At 46.7% G+C, this 24,911-nt stretch overlaps 1 protein-coding gene across 1 annotated transcript in view; it reads left to right on the forward strand.

The window, feature by feature from the left end:
• The window catches only part of GLP1R (glucagon like peptide 1 receptor), a 126,578-nt gene that overhangs the window by 37,691 nt on the left and 63,976 nt on the right, over positions 1–24,911 (forward strand). Inside the window, exons 2-3 of the mRNA XM_075925080.1 lie at positions 13,441–13,537; positions 15,763–15,873. Of these exons, the coding sequence (XP_075781195.1) occupies positions 13,441–13,537; positions 15,763–15,873 (208 nt within the window). The remainder of the gene's footprint in view (positions 1–13,440; positions 13,538–15,762; positions 15,874–24,911) is intronic.

Here is a 24,911-nt window from a genome sequence, read left to right on the forward strand (position 1 = left end):
AACCCCGGACAGACAGTTCTCAGGGGTGCCCCGCTTGCAAAGCAGTCCTGGCTTGGAGTGCCCTGAGTGCCCACACTGGGCACATCACAGCACTCGGCCATCAGACCGGCTGCACTTGCTGCAGGCTGCCATCTGGGGAGAGGGGACAATTGGGGGGCTGCAGGAGAGCTTCCACCCGCAGAAGCCCGCAGAGCCATCCCAGTCCTCCCCATCGGGGGCTCGTACCCCATTCCTCCCTCACCTCCTTCCACTTACCCTTCCATAGCCCCCCTTCCTGATGTACAAAATAAAGCAAACGTGTGGTCAAAAATAGAATCTCTCTTTATTGAACAAAACTCGGGGAGAGTGGGAAAAGGAGGTGGGAGAGGGGAAGAGAGAGGGTGGGAGAGGGGAGGGCAACTAAAATGATCAGAGGTTTGGAAGAGGTCCCATATGAAGAGAGGCTAAAGAGACTGGGACTTTTCAGTTTAGAAAAGAGGAGATGGAGGGGGGACAGGATAGAGGTCTCTAAAAGCATGAGTGGGGTGGAGAGGGTGCATACAGAAAAGTTCTTCATTAGTTCCCATAATAGAAGGACTAGAGGACACCAAAGGAAAGGAATGGGTAGCAGGCTTCAAACTAGTTACATAAAATTGTTCTTGACAAAGCAAAGAGTCAACCTGTGGAACTCCTTGCTGCAGGAGGCTGTGAAGGCTACAACTAGAACAGAGTTTAAAGAGAAGTGAGATCAAGTCATGGAGGTTGGGTCCATGGAGTGGTATTAGCCAGGGGGTAGGAGTGGTGTCCCTGCCCAAAGTTTGTGGAAGGCTGGAGAGGGATGGCACAAGACAAATGGCTTGGTCACTGTCGTCGGTCCATCCCCTCCAGAGTCCCTAGGGTTGGCTGCTGTCGGCAGACAGGCTACTGGGCTAGATGGACCTTTGGTCTGACTCAGTACGGCCATTGTAAGCTCAGGGCTCGGGGTCGGGGGTCTCAGTGGACCACCTTGATTTTCATGCACACTTGCTCCTGGGTGGCCAGGCTGGCAGCTCTCCTGCCCTAGATGGCCACTTTCCTGTGCCTAGTGCGGAGGTCGTGGACGAGGTCCACGATGTCCACACTTGACCAGGCAGGTGCCCGCCTCTTGCGGTCCCGGGCAAGCTCCCGGGGGCCGCCAGCCTGGTCCCGGGAAGAGGGGGAGGGCTGGGGGGGCATCGGGTGGCTGGCTCGAGCCGTGCCAGGTGCAGGGTCTGCTGGCTGGGTGCTGGCAGGCTTGCACCTGGCACGGGCATCGTAGCCAGCCCATGCCCCTTTAAGGGGGCAATAGAGTTTCCCTGGTGGCCACCGGGGAAAGCTGGGGAGGGCTAGCCTCCCACTATTTCAAATTAAGGGTCTACACAGCCCCTAATTCGAACTAGTAAGTTCGAACTAGGCTTAGTCCTCATACAATGAGGTTTACCTAGTTCGAACTAAGCGCTCCGCTAGTTCGAATTAAGTTCGAACTAGCAGAGCGCTAGTGTAGCGCCTATGAAAGTTAATTCGAACTAACATCCGTTAGTTTGAATTAACTTTGTAGTGTAGACATACCCTTACATCCCTGTGTGAGAGCCTTAAATTACTGCTCTCCTAACAGCCCAGTCAAGTGAATCGGAGCAGAGCTCTCATTTCCCACTCCCACTCCCACTCCCTTCCACAGTTTTGCTAATACTGCAACCTTGGGCCAGTAAATTAGAACACTGGTAGAGCACTCCCAAAACCGTGTCTGTGGATAGCATTACTGAGGTGCACTACACAGCATAATCCAACTTTTGGTTTGTGCTAGAAAATTTACCCAATGTTGATTGGATCCTGAACTCAAATAAGTTTTGTTTTTCTTCATTTGAATCATTGCTCTTGAGTGGGGCTGAGGGAGGAGTGGTTCAGTATGCAGGCAGCCCTGGGGAGAGAAAGAGGACTACCTCAGCCTTCTCTCACCATAGGAGTTGGGACCATGTGAGAAGTGCTTTTTTATGGCTGCCGCAGTTCCTCTGGGCACAGTTGGGGAAGGGGTGCATGTCCCTCAGTTGTGGGTCAGGCCAAGAGACAGATTCTGAAATATTTAGTAGATAGCTGCTCCTTTCTCCACCTCTGCACTCTTTAGTCCAAATGGAGTTCTAGCTTTCCTTGTCCCCATCTCTGTCCCCTTGATGCTGCCTCCCTCTGGTCATTCTGTGGTATAACTCCCTCTTGTTAGACTCCTCCCTTTCCATTGTATGAGAAACAATCACACTCCATGCACATCCCATTGTGCTGACACAACCAAACCCTGGCCTTGTTTTGAGTAATGATAAGCGGAAGCTGCAGTATTTGGTGGTCCTTGCTCTTACTGTTGAGAAAGAAACAACAAATGGTCTGGTAGCACTTTATAGACTAACAAAAGATGTAGATGGTATCGTGAGTTTTTGTGGGCACAGCCCATTTCTTCAGATGACTGGAATTTTGAGTTTAGGCTGTGCAGGCCCAAAATAAATAGGAGTGAAGGTAGGAAGTGGGAGACAGGGAGCAGAGGGTATAAAAATACCTGTCTCCCACCCCCGTCTTTTTTTCCTCCCCTCTTCCCTTCTCTATTTATTTTGGGTCTGCACATCCTAAACTCAAAACTCCGGTCATCTGAAGAAGTGGCCTGTGCCCACGAAAGCTCATGATCCCAGCTACATCTTTTGTTAGTCTATAAAGTGCTACCAGACCATTTGTTGTCTTTTTCTGTACAAACTAACTCGGCTACCCCCGAAGCTGTTTAGAAAGAGTTCTTGAACAAATGGATGGACAGACAGAAATGTGCATCGGTTTCTCTCTAAAATCTATAGTAAGATAGTGAGACAATATCCTCATGGTTTTATCCCCTTTTGAGAGGAGTGCCATACTGCTAGAATCATGAGGTTGCTTTCTGTTCTTTTGAAGTTCTAACTGTGTCTGCGTTTTTTTTTCTTTCTTCTGAGCCTTTTTGCCACCCAAATACTCTGAGGAAGGGGAGTTTTCTTTGTGCTGTTGCTTCAGAGCAAAGTCACTTTCTTGTGTTGGATTTGTAACTAACCCAAGCTGTAAGTCCTGGGCAAGAACATTTGCCAGAACAGACGAAGGAAATTGTAACAAAAAGAACATTTAATGGTAGCAATGGCTGTCGATCTAAATCTGTGCCCTCTTAAGCTGGAAGCATATTGATTCTTGGTTCCTACAGTGGCCAGTGGGCAAAGCTCCATCCTGACCTAAATGCTGGAGGGACATTTCAAGAAGCAGGAGTGAAGACAACAGGTAGTTCTTCTCCATCCCAACCCTATCCATCATGAGGACAGGAACAATAGAAAATGACACTTCCCCTGTACAAAATCACATAGGAAAGGAAAGCCTTCTTAGCCCACCTGACCTACTTGGGGGGAAGCATTCCATGCATAGGTTTCTAGAGGAGCTCTCTTAATCTTAGACTGGGCTGAAAGTGTAGTTAGGAAGGCAGTGCTTTACTGGTGTGCCATTCTAGTTAGGGCCCAGCAAACTAGTTCAGGTAAAATAAGAGACATGCTGAAAACTGCAACAGAATGTTTTTGTGTTGTTTGGGGTCTGAGTTCCAGATGTGGTGTTCTCGATGTAACAACTGGTCTGGGACTATGAGAGAGCCTTGCCATGGGATCAATCTCATGGAGGACAAGTTTGCTAGGGAAGAGAATAAAAGACTACTGGAGAACTGCCCAGCAACTGCTGCTGCTCACAAAGGGTCCCAATGGTAGGTGTGTGGTAGAAGCTACTGTAGAAATCTCAGTAGCTCCTGCAGTGCTTTCACTGCATGTGTTCATCAGTTACTGCTCCCTGCAAGAGAAGGGAGGAAACTTAAAATGCAGCACATTTAGTTCTCTAATCCATAGAGTAACTTTTCCTTGGTTACTAATGACCCAGAAATGTTTGTGTAAAACATTCTGGGAAGCTGGCAATAAAGACTTTTCTCTGAATGAAGGACTGCTCTGATTCAGTGCTTGCCATGTCTGAAGGCTTCATTCAGAATGACCCACCTGCCAACCAAATAACTTTGTAAAATACGAGTTGGGAGGAATAATTAAGGCTAGCTCATTTGATCAGTGAAGCAATTGCAAGGGTAATAATAATTACTTCATCTCGGCAAGGCACTGTGTCTTACCTAAATCAAGAAGACCACATTAAATTGGAGTGAAAATTGAAACTGAGCATCATAACTCCAAGTGGGGAAAAAAATTGAAGGAACAATGTGACATGGGGAAGGGGTGAAAATAAACAGCAGAAAATCAATATTTTTTAAATGCAATTATGCTTTAAAACATATGAAAGCAAAGAAAACCAGTCTCACAAATGCCCTTAACTCTGCCCTGTATTGTCTCTTCATTTTGGATGACAACACTGTACTCAAAATAGTTCTTCAACCCTAAAAATAAGAGTTAGAGAACTGCACTTTATCAGTGGAATGGGTTATAGTGCATTTATTATGTGTCTACAGGGTACCCTGTGATTCACCTTCCATGTGCAAAGGGAACATGAAATTGGCATATAACCACTCCTGTAAATAGATACAAAGTAGTCAAAGTTTTGCCCCCCTCAAAACCACTTCCAGAAATTCATAGATTTGAAGGCCAGAAGGGACCATTGTTATCATATAGTCTGATCTCCAATGTAGTACAAGCCATAGAATTTCCCCCAACATAATTCCTAGAAAAACATCCAATCTTGATTTTAAAATTTCACTGATTTTGAGAATCCACCACAGTCTTTGGTAAATTATTTCAATGGTTAATCATTCTCATTGTTAACAATTTACACCTTATTTCCAGACTGAATTTCTCTAACTTCAACTTTCAGCTGTTGGATTGTTTTATACCTTTTTTTACTAGATTGAAGAGTCCATTATTAAATATTTGTTCCCCAGTAGTTGCTTATAAACTGTAATCAAGCCACCACTTAACCTTCTTTTTGTTAAACAAATTAATCTAGGAACAATTTACTTATGTTTAGCTATATTAAAATACATATTGTTTTCTTGATCCAGTTTGCCAAGCGATACAGATCTCTCTAAATCAGCAACCAGTCCTCTTCATCATTTACCCCTCCCCCGGTTTTTGTATCATCTGAACACTTAATCTTCAGAGACAATGTTTCATTCTGTCTTTCGGTTTTTCTCAGTGATTCGTAACCTATTATACCCTGGCAGAGAAGCCCCCAATCCAATTCTCAGGGATTCTGATTACCTTTTCATGAAAGGTGAAGACATGTAGGCAAAATCTGCCTTATTACTGAAACTGGAGTTTAGCCTTGCCTATGCTATCACTACAATGTCTGCAAAAAAATATAAACAAGGAAAATCTTGATTTCTCTTTCTGATAAATAGCTTAAAAAATTTGGAGAGGAAAAATAATCTTGGGGTCTGATAAGGGATTGTGCTATATCAGCGAGGAAACTGAGAACTGGGTCAGAGCTAGACTCAGGAAACTGCTAATGGCACTCTGCCACTCCTGATTTCAGAGCCACTGGATTTAATTCATTCCAGGCCAATGGTGACTAACGGCTGTCACCAGCTGGAGGTTTTTTTGTGACCTGTGTGAAATGAGGTGGAAGGGGATGTCAGTCCATGTCCTCTTGGGCAGACTGACCCATATCAAAATTCCCCCATAAAATGGACACTTCTGTGACAATTATCCAAGAAGCCATAAATAGAAGGGCCAAAGGATGAATCCCTTTTGTGTTTGAAGAAGCAGTGGCCTGGTCTGGACTGAGGCATATTGTTGGGTGAGGAGCACTTTGAGGGACGCTTGGCTAAAGCTGATATGTCTGAGCCTAGTCTGGGGCTTGAAGGACTGTCACCACCAAATTCACTTGAGAATAAAAATGAAACCTGAGACCTATCCTCCTTGTGGATACAAGGTGATAGTTCGTTACAGAGGACTTTCCAGGGTTCCCGGGCTGTACTCTACCCCTTCATGGCTTTGAGCAAAGGACAAAATTCATTGTTGTAAATTCAAGCCTATATCTGTTATTAGTAGAATCAATCTGCCCATCCCAGGTACTGGAAACTTCTCTAGACACTTGACTAAGATGATATTATAGACCCTTCCATTAGACTTTATTCTGGCCCATCATTCTTTGCCTCTGAAAAAACACAACTTGTAATAGGCCAGTCTCTAAAAGGCTTTCAGCTAAGTAGACCTCCACACATTCACAAATAGCTACTTTATATCCGCAGGTTTCTGCAACCATGGATGCGGATGTGGATATCTACAGCTCGCTTTTGTGGATATGGATGCAGATGCAGATAGAAATTTTGTATCTATGCAGGGCTCTAAAGATAAGGTTCTTAGTTGCCCAAAACTGGGATGCTGATCCAGAGCAAAATAGACTGGAAATCCAATATTGCTAGGAACCAGTTTTCCTGACCATCTTAACTATAAGGGTAGTTCTGTTACTACAGGTTGAACCTCTCTAGTCCAGCACCATTGGGACCTGACCAGTGCTGAACCAGAGAATTTGCCAAACCATGGGAAATCAATATTCTCTAGCAGCATTACCGACACTTCCACTGCTTACTGGGCTCTTAGAAGACATTTAGGTGTAAATCTAATATATAAAGTAGAATGTTTGTATGTTTATGTGCTAATAACTTGGACGCTATTAGACCTACCCCAGCCAAACTTTGCATGGGATAACCTTTCCTCCAGGAGAAGGTTTTAAAGTACTGTGGGGAGGGTGTGACGGGGGCCCCACTCCTCCCTCCCCCCCCCCCCCCCCGCGTACTAGCTCCGCCGGCAGCAATGTGCTCTCAGGCTGCCTCTGTTCTGTGGTGCGTGCGCGGAGGACCGCACTCATGGCGCAGGCGCACCTCAGCTGGCATGCAAATCGGCAGGCAGGTGGACCTGGAGAGAACAGGGATACTGGCGTGGAAAAGGGCTCTGATGGTTAAAACCAGTGCTGGGCCAGACTCAAGGGGGAGAGAGAGAGGAGGAAGGAGAAGCGGGGTCGGCTCTTTTGCACACAGCCACCCCCCCTTCCCCGCCATCTCCCTAACTGCCAGCCTGTGCCCCACACAGACAGCGCCCCGCTCCGCCCTCCCCTCCCCCACCACCTCCCAAACTGCCACCTTGTGCCCCACACAGACAGCGCCCTGCTCCGCCCTCCCCCTCCCCCACCACCTCCCAAACTGCCAGCCTGTGCCCCACACAGACAGTGCCCCGCTCCGCCCTCCCCCTCCCCCACCGCCTCCCAAACTGCCACCTTGTGCCCCACACAGATAGCACCCTGCTCCGCCCCATCTCTCCCCTGCCATCTCCCAAACTGCCAGCCTCTGCCCCACACAGACAGTGCCCCACTCCTCCCCACCCCTCCCCTGCCACCTCCCAAACTGCCAGCCTGTGCCCCACACAGACAGCGCCCTGACAGTAACACAGACTGTTACTCCTCATTCCACGACTTAGTTCAAATTAACGTTTCACTGCAGCATGTAGCTGCGCGGCAGTGAGTTCGGGCTCGTGAAATTTCAAAATGGCGACCGGACAGGAACGTGCAAATAAAGCCCGGGATATTTAAATCCCGGGTTTCATTTGCAACTCTGGTCGCCTCATTTGTCTACCTAGCTCGAATTAACGAGCTAGTGTAGTCATATCCTGAGAGCCAGGACTGATGGCTGTAAACAAACTTTATGGAGCCATGGGCAACTTGGCCACACCTGCAAGTGGACATCTAGCTATCTAAAATCATGCCAGATTGTGGATGTTGCTGGACCAGAGTGTGCCGCACTAGAGAGGTTCAACCAGTTCTGATGGTGATTAGTATTTTGCATCTACAAAGAACTGTACAAGTACAAACCTATATGGATGTACACAACCCCCTTTTGGCATAAGTATAGTATTGTTCCTGTGTCACAGGTAGAGAAACTGATTCAGGAAAGTGAAGTTACTTGCGATAGTTACCTGGGGAGTCACCCTGGGTATGTCTACACTACCCTCCTAGTTCGAACTAGCGGGGTAATGTAGGCATACCGCACTTGCAAATGAAGCCCGGGATTTGAATTTCCCGGGCTTCATTTGCATAAGCGGGGCTCCGCCATTTTTAAATCCCCGCTTGTTCGAACCCTGTGCCGCGCAGCTACACGCGGCACGAACTAGGTAGTTCGAACTAGGCTTCCTAGTTCGAACTACCGTTACTCCTCGTGGAATGAGGAGTAACGGTAGTTCGAACTAGGAAACCTAGTTCGAACTACCTAGTTCGTGCCCCGTGTAGCCGCGCTGCACGGGGTTCGAACCAGCGGGGATTTTAAAAATGGCGGCTCCCCACTTATGCAAATGAAGCCCGGGAAATTCAAATCCCGGGCTTCATTTGCAAGTGCGGTATGCCTACATTACCCCGCTAGTTTGAACTAGGAGGGTAGTGTAGACATACCCCCTGGGATTTGGGCTTAGAATTTGGCAGTTCCTAGCTTCTACCCTTCATCTTCACAGTTGATAGAGTTCCAGATCACAAAAAGGAAAACTTTTGTTTTCACCCCCAAGGCTGGGATAGGGATTGTATGGACAAGAAAGAAAGAAGCTCAATAGGATTCTTAATAAAAGGCCATGTTTTTCCAGGCTGTATTAGAGACTGGGAGAGAATTTAGTCATGCAAGACAGCAAGTGAGTTCTGTGACACTTCCACTTCCACTGACCTCGGAGAGAAATGAGGTTGCTCAGCACCTTACAGTTTTCAAGCTCTTGTGCCATGGAACAGCACTTGTGCAGCAAGGATTGTGTTGAGGTCACAGAGATGAAGTTACCTGGTATGACAAGAGTAGCTCCAGGAACAGGAAAATGATAAAAGTACTTTTTGTGCAGTAAAAGCTACCGAGACAGTGTGTGAGCGGGGTAAAGATCTCATATAACGGTGTCGCTGATTCCTAACGAATTCATTGGTTGGACTTTCCTAAATGGGATAATTTATCACCTGAGATTATTTGTGCTTAATGATAGTACTACAATGAATGGCTCACTGCACTTGTCTCTCTATAAAAAAATGTGGGATGACAGAGTAATGTAATCACGTCACTCTGCATTGCCTGCCCTGCCCCACCCCCAGCCTCCACAGAGTCAGAAGCGGAGGCCATGGCTCAGAGTTCCCCCCACTCCTCGGAGGGGCGGGGTGCCCTGGGCTCCTCACTGGCCCTGACTCCCCTGGAGGAGGACCGGGGGTGGCAATGGGAGACCCCTCCGGCCCTGCTTCTACCTCTGGGTCCAGAGAATTGCCGCCTGCCTGGGGCCTCCCCTGGCTTCTGCAGCATGGGGGGAGGTGAAAGCCCTGAGGCTCTGTGACCGATCCAGCTTGCGGGGAAGCCTATGTGCTGCTCCTCCCCTCTCCATAGCAGCACTCACGCTTCCCTGCAAGCCTTATCCAGCATGGGCCTCAGGACTTTCTCCTTCCCTCCCGCCCCTCCGCCCCCAGAAAGGCAGTGTTAGCACTGTAATCTTTCAGGGGGAAAGGGCACGAAGCTGGACCACCAGGCAGGCTGTGGCCCAAGGCAGGTGGTGGTTCCTTGCTGAGTCTTGGCACATTAGAGCCCTGGACCCAAAAGCAGAAGCGGGGCTGGAGGCGGCTTCCCCATTGAAGCAGCAGGGGAAGGGCATGCGGCACAAAAACAAGTGCCTCACTCTGCCCCTCATGCTCAGACCCTGCACCCCCAGCACCTCACGCACCACTTTCCCCACCTCACTCCCAGCCCACTCCTTCCCCCTCCCCCCAGGCCACACAGCCTGCCCCAGCCCTCTCTGTTCCTGCACCTTCCCCCCACCAGACACGCTGCCCACAGCCTGCGCCTGCCCCTCTTCTGTGCCTACCCCCTCTCTCCAGCCAAACACCCTGCCCAATCAGGGCCCAGCCCCCATTTGGCCACAGCCTCCTATTCTCCCTCCCCTCCCAATCCTGGGGCAGGCCCTGCAGTCTAGCCCCCATCTGGCTGCCCCCCTGTTGCTGTGGTGCGGGTAAGAGGGGAGACCACAATCTGGCTGTGGCAGACAGATGGGGGGTTGGCGAGCATAGTGAGCAGGGACTCAGCCCCCTAGTCTCTCTTAATTCTCAAGAATCCATTTCAAGCCACCCAGGCTGCATCATTGTTTACCTCCTTTATGTGCTGCTTCCATTTGTGCCTCTCACCGCTCTCCATGTGCCTTGAAATCCCACCACCTCAACCTCATCTGCCATGCCTGCATCCTCTCCTCTGTCGTTCCTTGGACACACCTTTCCTCCAAAGTGGCTATTTACCTTCTAGTGCTTCTCCCCTCACTGTTCGGTAATTAGCAAAGAGCTGAAAATAATAATTGCAGGATGGCAACAAACTAGTGATGAAAATCACGATACCTACAACACATGCTTCGCTACGCTAGTTGCCTGCCACAACGCCTCCTCATGCCCATGAATTGTTCATTTAGGTGCAGGCCCTTTGGAGCCAGAGGCCTTGTCATTGTGTCTGTCTATAAAGTGTCTAGTGTACAGACACTAGACAAATAATAGGGAGCTTCTCAGTAACATCTTATCTCTAGTTTGAGTAATTAATTACATTGTACATCTATAGCTCTAAATAAATCATATTGCTTATTATTCACCTGGTATTCAGTCCCTTTGTAAGAGTAGGTGTCACATATAAAAACTTACATCCAGTGACTAATTTTTTATTCATCTGAGTGACAAAAAATGATATTCAGATAAACCAGACTATAAACTGCTGAGTGTGTTGAGCAATAAAGATATTGTGCAATCTATTATATTTGTGGTTCGTTGTTTTTGCAGCATGCTGTTGGTAATAAAAAAATACAATATCTGAAATGAACTCTTTACTAAAGAGAAAATGTCTGATTATTTTCCTATTATAGTCTGCAAATAATTGCATTATAATTGCCTTAGCATAAAATGAAAAATCCTTGCAGATAGAACTTCTACTTCTGATTAAACAGACGGACAAAGATTTCAGTTTTCTCCAGTCATTTTTAAAGGTGACTATTCCTTTATGACATTTAACTCTGTCAGAAAATTGACACTCCCTCCGCCCCCCCCGCCCCCCCCGATTTTTTTTTTAAAATAGTTTGTTCTGGAAAAGGTAACAATCCTGTGTACGGATGATTACTAAATATTTGTGAATCCTAGTATCTCCACAAATTTAGAACAAAGGATTGTCCATAAGATTATCCTGGTCATGCTGGTTTTTGGTTTTTACAATTTCTAAATCATTTCCCATGCTGTTGGAAAAAGATGAAATAATTTTGTATGATTTATTTAGATGGCCAGCCATCTAAGAATAATGGAGGACTGGTTACAGTGAGCAACCTGTAAACAACCCATAGTCTAAAAACAACTTGTTCAGCAGCTTATTTGGTGAATATTCAGGAACAGTTAATCCAATTGAAGAAATGAGCTTTGATTTGTTAGAAAATTATTCACCTAATAAAGGAGAAGGTCACAGCACCTAAATATGTGGTGAGGTTTGGTTTGGTTTTTTTGTTTAAGAGCACGTAATCCCCTCCAGCATTCTCTGTGTTGGTTTATAGCCAGATGCATAAAATAAAAATTCCATACGACTGAATTCTAATCCTTCAGTCAGGACTATGGGTAAATCCTGATTGGGCACACAGTCTTCATTGGCAAGACACAGACCAAGTGGCTTTACATCAGCTAGACCAGTGGTCCCCAACCGTTAGAGGCTCCCCGACGCCTGGGAGCAGGGCCACTCACACACCAGGCGCCCGGGGGCGGGGCCATTCACGCGCCGGGCGCCCGGGGGGTGGGGCCACTCATGCGCCGGGAGCCGGGGGCGGGGCCGCGCGTGCTGGGGCACGCCAGGGGCGGGGATGCCCTTGCACCCAGCGCCGGCATGTGCCCCAGGGCCGGGGCCGCCCGAGCACCTTGTGCCATGGACCCGGGGCCGGCGCCGCTGCCCGAGCCGCACGCCTGGGTCCGGCACCGGCGCCACGCACCCACATGTGCCCCGGGGCTGGGGCCACCTGAGCACCGCGCACCAGGCGCCGGTGTGTGTCGCGCGCCTGGGGCCGGCGCCTCCAGTGCGCCGGGGGCGGGGCCGGCCCAGGTTGTCGGCGGGCGCCATGGCACCCGCGGGCACCGTGTTGGGGACCACTGAGCTAGACAAAGACTGTAGTGCTATTAAAATCTACCCTTACCTAATACAGATCCGTGTTGTGTGTAGGCAAGTCGGTCCCACTCCTGGCTGCTCATTTGGGCTTCTGGGTTATTTGTCACAGAAGAGTAGCTCATTTGCTCATCATCAGACGCTTAGCCTGCTAAGAGTTCTGCTGTTTTTTATCGTGAGCTCTGATCTTTGTGTACAGTACTAATATGTTTGTCAGGAACAGAGAAGCACCTGGAAGCATACATGGCCAGTAAGGTCCCAGCTCTCACATAGCTCATGTTTCTGAGAGCTATATTGTCACGCTTGTATGGCTGAGCCTGGTTGTGATGTGCTCCCATTAGTGACCCCTATTTTCACTGGGTTAGCTGCTCAAGACAGAGGCTTGATGTGCAAATTTTTCTTTACAAACATTTTAAATGTTTTGTATTATTGGAAAGAGCACAGTACTGGCAGGGGAAACATAAAGTTCTGTGTTGTAGAATGTAGGGTCTAATTCTGTTAGTATTTACATGAATATAAAATGCAGGGTAATTCCATGGGTTTCAGTTGAGTCACATTGGTGTAACGGAAAGAATCCAGCCCAGTCTTCTTTAAACTCTTGTTTAATTTTCTTGACCGCTTTAGAACTATACTTTTTAGGCCCTTAGCTTCTCCCCACTCTCACAAAAAAGATTTAGATACGTGAAGGGATAAAAAACCCAAAATGGGCAGATAAAGCAGCTAGGATAAAATTACAAGGGTTATTTAATCCTCATGCTTCAAAGCATGAGCTGATTAACAGCTGGGGTTAGATGACATTTCCCCCACTCCATGATAGAGTATAGACAATTAGGTTCATGCTGCTGGTTTTTATGCTATCTTCTGAAGCATCCGTGCTGGGCCATACTCTGAAAGACAGGATGCTGGGCTAGATGGACCATTGGTCACTTACAGGATGGTAATTCTTATGTTCATAATTCAGATTGTGTTAGTTTGATGTTTTCAAAAGATAGGCCATTTGGAGCCAGTTAGTGCTGACGACTTAATTCATTTGGTTTCATCATGGCTACATAAATCATCAGTGACCAAGTGCAGAAAGTTCTCTTCCTTAAACCAAGTAGCTGGCAGTAGATGTCTGTGCAATCCGTAGACATGTGCAGGAGATTTCTGCCTTATTTTCCCCCTAAGAAGTGTGCTTCATATTGGAGAAGTGGCCACCCAAAGAGGCTGTAGTACTTGCAGCTGTAGCCAAGTTCAATCCACTTTAAATTATCCAGACTGTCTGAGAAATAGCTAGTTTGGCTCTTAGTGTACCTGAGACCTTTCTCTTACAGAATGCCTATGGGTCCCTCTCTGAAGTGATGCGGAAGTGGAAAGACTACCAGCTGCAGTGCCTGAAGTATCTCTATGAGACTCCCCCTCTTATGGCAGGTAAGCCTGCTCTGCAGGATAGGATGTTGTTTTACTTTATAAAGCATCTGCTAACGGTGGCAAAGAGCTGCTATGGGCTTGAAATCACTCCTCCTCCATAACTCAACTCCATTTCTATTCCCATTTTCTGTAGCCCACTGCCTGTGGGCTGTTTCCTGGGATAACCAGTTTCTTCATAGGCAGTGGGAGAAGAGATTACATGGAAGGGATCAATTATAAAGCCATTAATCTCTGTGGCCCAAAGTATCTTGTTGTACCATGGCTCATCTTTGGTTCCGAGATCCATGGTGTCTGCCATGCAGCCTCCGGAGTGAATGCCAACCATGGAGTTCTGCAATGTGGCCTGCAGCCTTGAATATAGGGGATCAACCTGAGGGAGACAGTAGGCCCTAGCAAGGAGTGTTCTGCAAGGATTTTCAAGGAGAGTCCTGCATTCAATGCCTAAGGCCATGCCCCACTTTAATTTATACCCACTTTAAGGGCCCTTTACCTGTCAGAGTGGTATAAAGGGGCCTAAGTGTAAATGAAAATGCAGTTCGTGGTCTCTATGGGCTGAATCATTCTGTTGAAGAGAAGGGCAGCTCTCTCTGTAATTGCTGGCACTCGCTGACAATGCGGCCCACAGTATATGAGCAAGAGTGCCCCTGTTCTACAGTGGTAGAGATGTAGCCGTGTTAGTCTGGGGTAGCTGAAGCAAAATGCAGGACTATGTAGCACTTTAAAGACTAACAAGATGGTTTATTAGATGATGAGCTTTCGTGGGCCAGACCCACTTCCTCAGATCAAATAATGGAAGAAAACAGTCACAACCATATATACCAAAGGATACAATTTAAAAAAATGAACACACATGAAAAGGACAAATCACATTACAGAACAGAAGGGGGATGTGGGGGGGGGGAAGGAAGGTGAATGCCAGTGAGTTAATGATATTAGAGGTGGGGAAGGGGAAATGTCTGTGAGTTAATAGTATTAGAGGTGATAATTGGGGAAGCTATCTGCTATTCTACAGCAGAGCTCCGCAAAGGGCCACACAGATCTTAAATTTACATTTAGAAAACACTGTTTCCCCATATCTGCCTCTGTTAGCTGTATTGCTACAATGGGGTGTATAGTGATAGCAATTGTGGGAGGGCAACACATTCGTCTTCCTTTGTTTGGCTGTGCTCAGAGTGCCGCCCTCCGAGACTGATGGCTTCATAAATGTGAAGCTGTAGCATTAGCACATTGAATAAGCTGTAATGCTGATCTATGATCATTTGTGTGGGTATTTCAGCAGTGCATCAATGTATTTGTTAGAATTCACAGCATCATGACAGCAACCAGTTCTCAGGGCAAGATTCCATACAGCAATCATAACAAGGATATTTGCTGCTGGGGGAACTGAGACAAGACCGGGAAACATGAGAGGCGAGGGATACCTGGCGCTAGGGAAGGATGGAAGCCTCTGGCAGCAGGTGTTGTGGCAGCATGGCATGGCAGCATAGCATGGGATCCTTGTGATGTCACCTCTGCAATCCTCCTGCCCACTTGTTCAGTCAAAGAGCAGCCTGAGAAGTTCAGTCCCTTCCCTTTCTTCTTGGGTGGGGTGAGACTGTATGGCAGGGGTGCCCAACCTGTGGCTCCAGAGCCACATGAAGCTCTTCAGAAGTTAATATGTGGCTCCTTACATAGGTACCAAATCCAGGGCTGGAGCTATAGGTGCCAACCTTCCACTGGGCCAGAGGGTGCTCACTGTTCTACCCCCAGCTCTGCTTTAGGCGCTGTCCCCCTCCACTTTTTCCCCTAGGATCCTGCCACTTCCCACCCGCTCCACTGAGTCTGTCACCCTCATGCTTCCCCCTCCAGTGTCTCCCACTGAGAAAGAGCTGATCCGAGTGAGCAGGAGGGAAAGGAGGAGGAGGCACTGACCAGTGGGACTGCCAGTGGGCGGGATGTGCTGAGAGTGGTGGTGGAGAGATGATCGGTGCTGGTGACATAGAACTGTGGCTCTTTGACAATGTGCATTGGTAAAGTCTGGCTCCTTCTCAGGTTTAGGTTGGCTGCTCTATGGTATCTCCCCCTGCTCTATGGTATCTCCCTCCCCTTCCTAAAACACAGCTTGTTACAGTTATGTGGTATACCAGCTTCACCTCCTTCCCTCCCTCCGTTTTTCTGATGATTGTTCTTCACGGGGATCATGGCTCCAAGGTTAATGCTGGATCCCATTTTCCATCTCTCTGCAGAAGGCAAATTCTGCAACAGAACATTTGACGACTATGCCTGTTGGCCTGATGGGCTACCTGGGACCTATGTGAATGTAAGCTGCCCTTGGTATCTTCCTTGGGCCAGCACAGGTAAGGGCCTGTCCTTTCTGGGCAAATCCAATCCCAAGCATGAGACGCTTGTCTCCCAGCAGCCTGTTAAACTTACACAGCTATTGCATGGACAGGATTGCTTCTGATCACTGTCAGTACAGCTAGGACACTTAAAAGGTTCTAGTACGAAGACATTGATTCTAGCCCACTGTTGCAAAATACTTTGCCATTTCCCCTTTGTGGTAGGTGGTGGAAGAGGAGGGTGGGGAAATTGCCCTAGCAAAAGCACTATGCTCTGATTGGACTATGTGCCAGGATGTGCGTACCTGAATGAAAAGGAGCCAGAAGCTAAGAATCGAGTAATATCTTATACTATCCAGAGCCAAATGTGATGCTTCTCAGGGTATGTCTATACTACAAAGTTAATTCGAACTAACAGACGTTAGTTCGAATTAACTTTCATAGGTGCTACACTAGCGCTCCGCTAGTTCGAACTTAATTCGAACTAGCGGAGCGCTTAGTTCGAACTAGGTAAACCTCATTGTACGAGGACTAAGCCTAGTTCGAACTTACTAGTTCGAATTAAGGGGTGTGTAGCCCCTTAATTCAAACTAGTGGGAGGCTAGCCCTCCCCAGCTTTCCCTGGTGGCCACTCTGGCCAACACCAGGGAAACTCTACTGCCCCCCTCCCGGCCCCGGACCCCTTAAAGGGGCACGGGCTGGCTACGGTGCCCGTGCCAGGTGCAAGCCTGCCAGCACCCAGCCAGCAGACCCTGTACCTGGCACGGCTCGAGCCAGCCACCCGATGCCCCCCAGCCCTCCCCCTCTTCCCGGGATCAGGCTGGCGGCTCCCGGGAGCTTGCCCGGGACCGCAAGAGGCGGGCACCCGCCTGGTCCAGTACGGACATCGTGGACTTCGTCCACGACCTCCGCACTAGACACAGGAAAGTTGCCATCTAGGGCAGAAGAGCTGCCAGCCTGGCCACCCAGGAACAGGTGTGCATGAAAATCAAGGTGGTCCACTGAGACCCCCGACCCTGAGCCCTGAGCTTACAATGGCCGTCCTGGGTCAGACCAAAGGTCCATCTAGCCCAGTAGCCTGTCTGCCGACAGCAGACAACCCTAGGAACCTTGGAGGGGATGGACCGAAGACAGTGACCAAGCCATTTGTCTCGTGCCATCCCTCTCCAGCCTTCCACAAACCTTGGGCAGGGACACCACTCCTACCCCCTGGCTAATAGCACTCCATGGACCCAACCTCCATGACTTGATCTCACTTCCCTTTAAACTCTGTTCTAGTTGTAGCCTTCACAACCTCCTGCAGCAAGGAGTTCCACAGGTTGACTCTTTGCTTTGTGAAGAACAACTTTCTGTTACTAGTTTGAAGCCTGCTACCCATTCCTTTCCTTTGGTGTCCTCTAGTCCTTCTATTATGGGAACTAATGAAGAACTTTTCTGTATGCACCCTCTCCACCCCACTCATGCTTTTATAGACCTCTATCATATCCCCCCTCCATCTCCTCTTTTCTAAGCTGAAAAGTCCCAGTCTCTTTAGCCTCTCTTCATATGGGACCTCTTCCAAACCTCTGATCATTTTAGTTGCCCTCCCCTCTCCCACCCGCTCTCTTCCCCTCTCCCACCTCCTTTTCCCAGTCTTCCCGAGTTTTGTGCAATAAAGAGAGATTCTATTTTTGAACACAATTGTCCTTTATTTTGTACATCAGGAAGGGGCACTAGGGAGGGGTAAGTGGAAGGAGGTGAGGGAGGAATGGGGTATGAGCTACCGATGGGGAGGACTGGGCTGGCTCTGTGGGCTTCTGGGGGTGGAAGCTCTGTTGCAGCCCCCCAATTGCTCCTTCTCCCAAGATGTCAGCCTACGGCAAGTGCAGCCAGTCTGATGGCCGAGTGCTGTGATGTGCCCTGTGGGTACTCCGGGCAATCCAAGCCAGGACTGCTTTGCAAGCGGGGCACCCCTGAGAACTGTCTGTCCGGGGTGGGGGTCGGGTCCCTTTAAGCACAGCCCTCGGCTAGCCTGAGACAGCATTTCCACGCTCTAAGTCCTCCTCTGATGCCCTGCCGGCACTGCTTCTGGCCATCCTTAAGCCTGGTTCAGGGTCCACTTAATGTGGACATGCTAGTTCGAATTAGCGCTGTAGTGTAGACATACCCTCAGGTACAACCTCTGAAAACCTAGATAGAAGCTACATACAGTTGATAGATAGAGCAACATACAGTCGATAAATATAGACTGAGAAGAAAGTGTTTTAATGGTCCTTCATTTTGCATTAATTTCTGGGGTTCATTGTGGTCTGGTTTGCCGGAATATGGTGAGTAAAGAGGCTGTCATTGGAAACATTGCGGCCTTAAAAAAAATCTGTGCTGGGACCATTATGACTTGTCTCAGGTACAAAACTTAGACCATAGAATTTTTGCCCACTGATTCTTGTATTGCGCCCAATGACTTGCAGAGCATGTCTCTTCAGAAGGACCTCCAGTTCTGATCTGCAGAGTCCAAATGTTGGGAACTTACCACTTTTCTTGATAGTCTGTTCCAATAATTTAGTTATCCTTTCCATTTAATTGATTACTGTAGGTAAGACACACAACACACCAAAAATCAGCTTCTGCGTGCAGTGGATTGTGGGAAAGATGGCTGGGAGACGAGACCATTGCATCTTGCTGATTCTCTGGCTAATTTTAAGCCAGTCCTAGGAATATTTAGATTAATTGGAGGATCTTCCTCAAACTCTGTCAATAGGTAAATTCAGACAAGGCCATTTACCAACTGGGAGTTGATGGTCCCAGCTTGTCCACCTCCTTGCCCCTGCTTGTCTACATTGGGGCTGCAAGGTAGAAATACAGGAGCTGGCTGCATCGGCTCTGCACCAGCTTGGACTTCCTCACACTCTGGCAGAAATCCTCTACTGGGGATTCCATTCACCTGAACAGCCCCGAATCACACTTTATTTGTATTGCAGGGTAGTGTGACATACTGGGGTACACTCTGGAGTAATGGGTAGCTGCATCATTCCTGCCCTATAACCTGGGGTGCCCTTTATAATGCCTTGCTCCTCACAAAGAGCCTCCATCATATAAGTCACTCCTAGCTGTGTGTGTGCTGTAGCCCAGTGTTTCTCAACCTTTTTAAATAAAGTACCCCTTTAAAAAAGTTTATAAGTACCCCCCAGTACCTACAGTTTTCAGACACACAACATTTTTTTCTACCATTGCAACACATTTGTTTAAATAATTAATTTTAGCCGGGTAGATGATGAAATTTTTGTGTGTAAAGAGTAAAAAAATAATAAAGCGCTGTAAAATTTAAAACAAAAATTCAGTTTTCTCCAAATTTCAGTTGTGTTGACGTACCCCCTAGACTTCTCTCGAGTACCCCTAAAGGTACTCATACTGTTGTTTGAGAAAAACTGCTGTAGCCAACCACTCATACCTTGGTTCTTAGCAGCCATAAAAGTTATCACTGGATGACACCAATGTGCTCAGTGTTAGATTTCTCCTTCTTCCCCCACGAATTCATAGGTCCTGTACTGCCCAGTCCTCTTCTGGACAATATGACTGTGTTAAATCCATCATTCTTTTTGGAGAACAATATGCAGTTACCACAAACGGAGTTAACCAGATTTTTCAACTTGCAAAACAATACAACAGATGGACAAGATAATAAAACAAGGTTACTAACTACAAAGAGAGATTTTAAATGAGTTCAAGTAATGAGGCATCCGTCAGAAAAGAAACACTTTTATATTAGATTAGAAGAGCAAACACTTACTGGTTCCTAACTTAACTACGTATTAGATTAAAAGCCAAGTTTTCTCACCATATCTTTTCAGCAGTTTTACTGACCTAGTTGTTTGTCAGAATCCCTCTCCCAGAGTTCAACACCTGTTTCCTTTTATTCTTCAGGTGCACAGTATGCAATAGACAGAAAGCAGGGTCCCTTTTGGGTATTTGTCCTTTCTTTTAGGAAAACATTTATAACAGCTGTTATAGCTGGACTTCCTCACACTCTGGCAGAAATCCTCTACTGGGGATTCCATTCGCCTGAACAGCCCCGAATCACACTTTATTTGTATTGCCGCGTAGTGGATTGCTGTGACGTACACTCCAGAGTAATGGGTAGCTGCATCACCCCTGCCCTGTAACCTGAGATGCCCTTTATAATGCCTTGCTCCTCTCAAACAGCCTCCAATCATGTAAGTCACTCCTTGCTGTGTGAAGTTGGAGTGTCTATGTAGAAGAACATTCCCTTCTGGGGTTTTTTTTCATCTGTTTGAACTTTTTGTCTTCCCTCTCATTTTAAATGCATATTAAGCAAAGTGCACTTTCCTTTGAAGTGCAGACCTGTTTGCCAGCTTCTGTTTGGGTGGGACTATGAGTTTGGAACCTGTTGTGTTAACATCATACAGGGGAATCTTAACTTCACGTACAATGTCGTCCCACCTATTTTTCCAGGACAACAGTTCTCAGCAAATTATGAGTTTTCAAATGATACCTTAAAAGGCATACCAAGATTATTATAACAGTATGTGGGGTATATTCTGTCACAGTTGCTCGCTCCTTTTTCTCTGTCTATCAGCAATGACTTTTACACTTTATATTACTTTTTTACCAAGACCTCATTTAGGGCATGTCTATACTTACATGCCAGAGATCGGTCTTTTGGCATTCAATTTAGCAGGTCTAGTTAAGTACTAGTTGGTGCTAGCACTCTGCACAATTGCAAGGAGTAAAAGAAGCCTACACAAGTGTTTGCTCTCAGTGACCTCCCACTGTGAAGACAGCACCAACCCTGGCTTAAAGTAAGTCATCTCCAGCAATGTTATTTTCGTAGCTGGAAATGCATACCTTAAGCCGACTTTCCGAGTCTAGTGTAGATGTGGCCTTATACTAAATATCCCTATTGGAGTTAATGTTTTCAATATATTTATTTGTCTAAGGTGACTATAATTTTCTTCCTGTCTATATTTCTGTCTTCCCTACATCACTTTAGTATTGTTTCTCTCCTGTTGGTAGCAACTATCAATGTCAGCTGGGAATTAATATGCTGTTTATCCCCTTTGGATCATTAATAAAGTTGTTAACTTGTAAATAGCTTTAAAGATTTTTCTTTTACTAATGCACAGGATCAATGTTTACCTTACAATTACTTGACCTAAAAGCCCATCGCATGCTCCAGAACTCTTTCCAATAATTGTAATCTTTTTTGGATGTCTAATAACCTACATATAGGATTAAACTCTTTCCCTCCAGCAAACCCATTTATTTTCAGTCCATAAGTCTCTACGTGCTATCATTTGAGTGCTAATAGCATTTGAAACCATCAGTGCAGGAGAGAGTTAGGATTTAACACAATCTTAAGGGGTAATAAGTTATCAGAATGTGCAATATCATTCATATACCTCACAAATAAATAACAGTGAATTACTCTGAAAGCAGAGTATTTGAGTGCAAATAATAGCTGTGCTTTGTGCTTCCATAGAATATTGCACAGGAGGATTGCAAAAGCATTTTAGATACAAATTAAGCCTGGCAATCCTCTTCCCTCTTCATTGCTAGTTGTACCCCATATTATTCCCCATTTCACAGAAGGGAAGTGGGGGAAAGAAGGGGAACAAAGAAATCAAGTGATTTGCTGAAAATAATGAAAGTTACTATGAGACCTGGAAATGAATCCAGGTGTCTGAATTTCCATTGCTTGGTTCATCTCTACACTGCCCCTTGTCGAGTCCTTTACGTGACTGCCACGTGGGTGTAACTTTCTGCCAGGCTAGAAGACTAGCATCCTTACCCTTGCCTGGCATCTTTTTAAACATTTTTCTCCAGGGCAATAGTGAGTTGTCTTCAAATCCCTTCTATACCCCTGAACCACACTCATTGTTTGTTCAAACATGGCAGTGCATTCCCATAAATCCAAAAGAGGCTTCAGCACTACTGAGTGTGGGGCCCCAATCTTCTATGTTGCCCACACTGAAAATGGAGAAAATGAAGTTATAATTGAGGCTTTGTTCAGAAAGTGTCTAGAAAGGCCCTTTGATATGGTTTGAGATTACTGAGCAGGAAGTACAACAGTTAAACGCAGCTTGAAAGTGACTCTTAAGCTATGTCTTCACTACAAATGCTGCAACGGCACAATTATAGAGCTGAAGCTGCACCCCCTAATCCTTCAGTGTAGACACTTGCTACAGTGATGGGAGGGGTTCTCCCATCATTATAGTTGATCCGCTTCCTCAAGAGGTGATACCTAATTTGAAAAAAGAAATCTTCCTAGCACTGACGACACTGGGGGGTCAGGTCCCATTTAACTACGTGGCTCAGGGGTGTGGATTTTTCACACTCCCAAGTAATATATCTGGGCTTATTTAACTTTTCAGTGTGGACCAGGTCTTATTGTAATAAACTTTATGCATGGGGATCATCCCATTGATGGAGGTTAGAGTAGCCTGGCTCTTAGAACGCTGAGTACAGTGGAATAGCTGGGATGCCTCAGTGCAGACATTCGCTGACAGAAGGGGTTCTCCTGTTGCTGTGGTTTAATCCATCTACCTGAGAGGTAGTAGCTAGATCGATGGAGAAAGTCTTCCTTTGACCTAGCACTATGTAAATTGAGGTTTAGGTCAGCTTAACTAAATCTTTCAGGGTTTGATTTTTTTCATACCCTATGGCTGTGTCCAGACTCGGGGTTTTTTCGAAAAAAGTAGCCTTTTTTCGAAAAAACTTCACCTGCGTCTAGACTGCAGCCGCGTTCTTTCGAAATTAAATTGAAAGAACGCAGCTTTTCTTTCGACGGCGGTAAACCTCATTGCACGAGAAAGAACGCCTTTTTACGAAAGTGCTCTTTCGAAAAAAGGCGTTCTTGAAAGCAAACAGGGCTTTTTAGAATGAGAGCATCCAGACTCACTCGCTGCTTTCTTTCGAAAAAGCGGCTTGCTTTTTTGAAAGTTCCGCATGCAGTCTAGACGCTCTCTTTCGAAAGAGGCTTGCAGTCTAGACATAGCCTATGAGATGTAGTAGCTATGCTAATTGTCACTTTTCAGTGCTGACCCGCCCTTACGGGTAGCTTCTCTTGTCAACAGGTTAGTCAACTGTAAGGCTTTTTGTATCTTCCTCTCAACATCTATACTGACTGCTGATCTTGCTAGCCAATCCCCTATTCCCAATTTGTGCAGTGATGCTGTAGCCATTACAGATGCTATGGTGCATGTGAATTGCTGCTCCTGCTGGGACAGAACACAGAAAGCAAAGTAAATGGGGAGAAAAAACCTGCAGCACTGTTTGGCCTAGAAAGGTGTCACATTAGGACTTGGGATATATGCATTTTTTTCAAGTAAGTGCGTAATGTGATCATTTTGTGTTAAAAGGTAATCAGATTCCATCTAGCTAGTTACACTAGCAAGCCAGAACTGGTGCCAGTTTGAGTAGAGGGCTGGAAAAAGACCCCACACTGTGACTGCTGGCACTGAAAGATTTTGTAATGCAGGAACTCTTCTTCATACTTGGCCAGCTTTCTATTTCCGCAGCTACTCTATCATTGTCATTCACTGGCTCCATTCTCCATCACTACTCTGGTGGGCTGATAGTCTTAGCACTAGCCTTACTGATAGCTTTGCTGGTACATAGCACTCTGCTGGGTGACTAGCAGGACCAGAAGTTGAAAATGATTTGAAAATATTTTTTTTCCTTCCACTAAGTGAAGACACGGCTGTGCCATTAGCCCAATTCCCAATGCTGTCAGTTTACTCTTCTCTCTTGTCTGCGGGTACTGACTTTTCAGGGAGATGACACTGTGTCCTATAATGTGGTAGTTTCGGAAACTCTGTCTGCATCGAACTGATGATCTATACTATGGTATCCTGACCAGAGAGTGTGGACAGGTTGCTGTTCCATTCTAGAGTAGATAGGGAGAGTCAAAGAAAATTCTCCCACTTTTGAGGGGAGGCAAGAGCCTGCATTTTCAAATCCATATGCCTAAAATTAGGCACTTAAATCCATATTTAGGCATCAAGCCAGGGAATAGTCCAAGGAGCTGAAGAGAATTAGGATCCTGGCTCCAGTGAATTAAACAGTGACCTGAATCTCAGCAGTGTGAAGTCATACTTCATAGCAGTTTTTGCTTTCTGCCAGACTTAGATGAGCAGTTCTCACTTCCAAGTTGTTTCGGTTGCCATGTCAGCTCATCAGACTAAGGTCCTGGCTGAATTTTTTATAATTTGATAGTGGGGGTTTGTCCCTTATGACTCTGAGACCGGAGGAAGCTCTAGGCCATAGGGTACAGTACATGTCAAGGATTTGGGACACCTGGACCGTAGTCTGTGTGACCACAGACTTCCTCTGTGACTTCACGCAAGTCAGGCAGGCCTGGACCCACAAAAAGACTTAGTTACTGTGATGTCCAGTGTTGCTGCACCTAGAAGATCACAGGTACAACACTGCAATCTGCAAAGCCTGCGGTGTTTATATAGTGAACGGGAAGAAATAAGCACCTAAAAATGCAATCCACAATAGCCAGCATTCTGGGCAGGAACCATCTAAGCCAGCCAATAAGAAATGCCGACAAGAGGAGTATGTTCCAAGTCCTGGCCCTCACAGTTTAGTGCCTAAGACCATGGTGCAGTGAGGCATCTTTCTTTGCTTCTGGTCCACAACCAAGAACCTCTTTTCTGGAGTCAGGTGGCTTCTAAGTAGTGTCTCGGGAGCAGGAGGGGGACACATGCCCTGTGACACATGAAATGCAAGGGGGTTAGTGATGCCTGCATTGTGACTTTCAGCCCACTGCTTCGCACTCTCACCTGGGAGGCTGAAAAATCTAGGTTCAATGCCGCACTGTCTGCCAGAGGTGGGAGAAAGGGTTTGAATGGGAGTCTCTCACATCTCTAATGAGACCACTCCAAACACTGAGCTACAGGATATTCTGATATGGAGCTTCCGCTGTCTCTCCTGCTGAAGGCGTTCCATTTGGCATAAAAAATTAGTCACTTGGCCAGACAGAGTGCAAATGATTCTAGGCTGGTCATTAGGGCACTCATCTAGAAGGTGGAAGACCCCGGGTCCAGTTCCCCTGT

Source organism: Pelodiscus sinensis, chromosome 3, assembly GCF_049634645.1.
Source record: "Pelodiscus sinensis isolate JC-2024 chromosome 3, ASM4963464v1, whole genome shotgun sequence".
Classification (NCBI taxonomy): Eukaryota; Metazoa; Chordata; order Testudines; family Trionychidae; genus Pelodiscus; species Pelodiscus sinensis.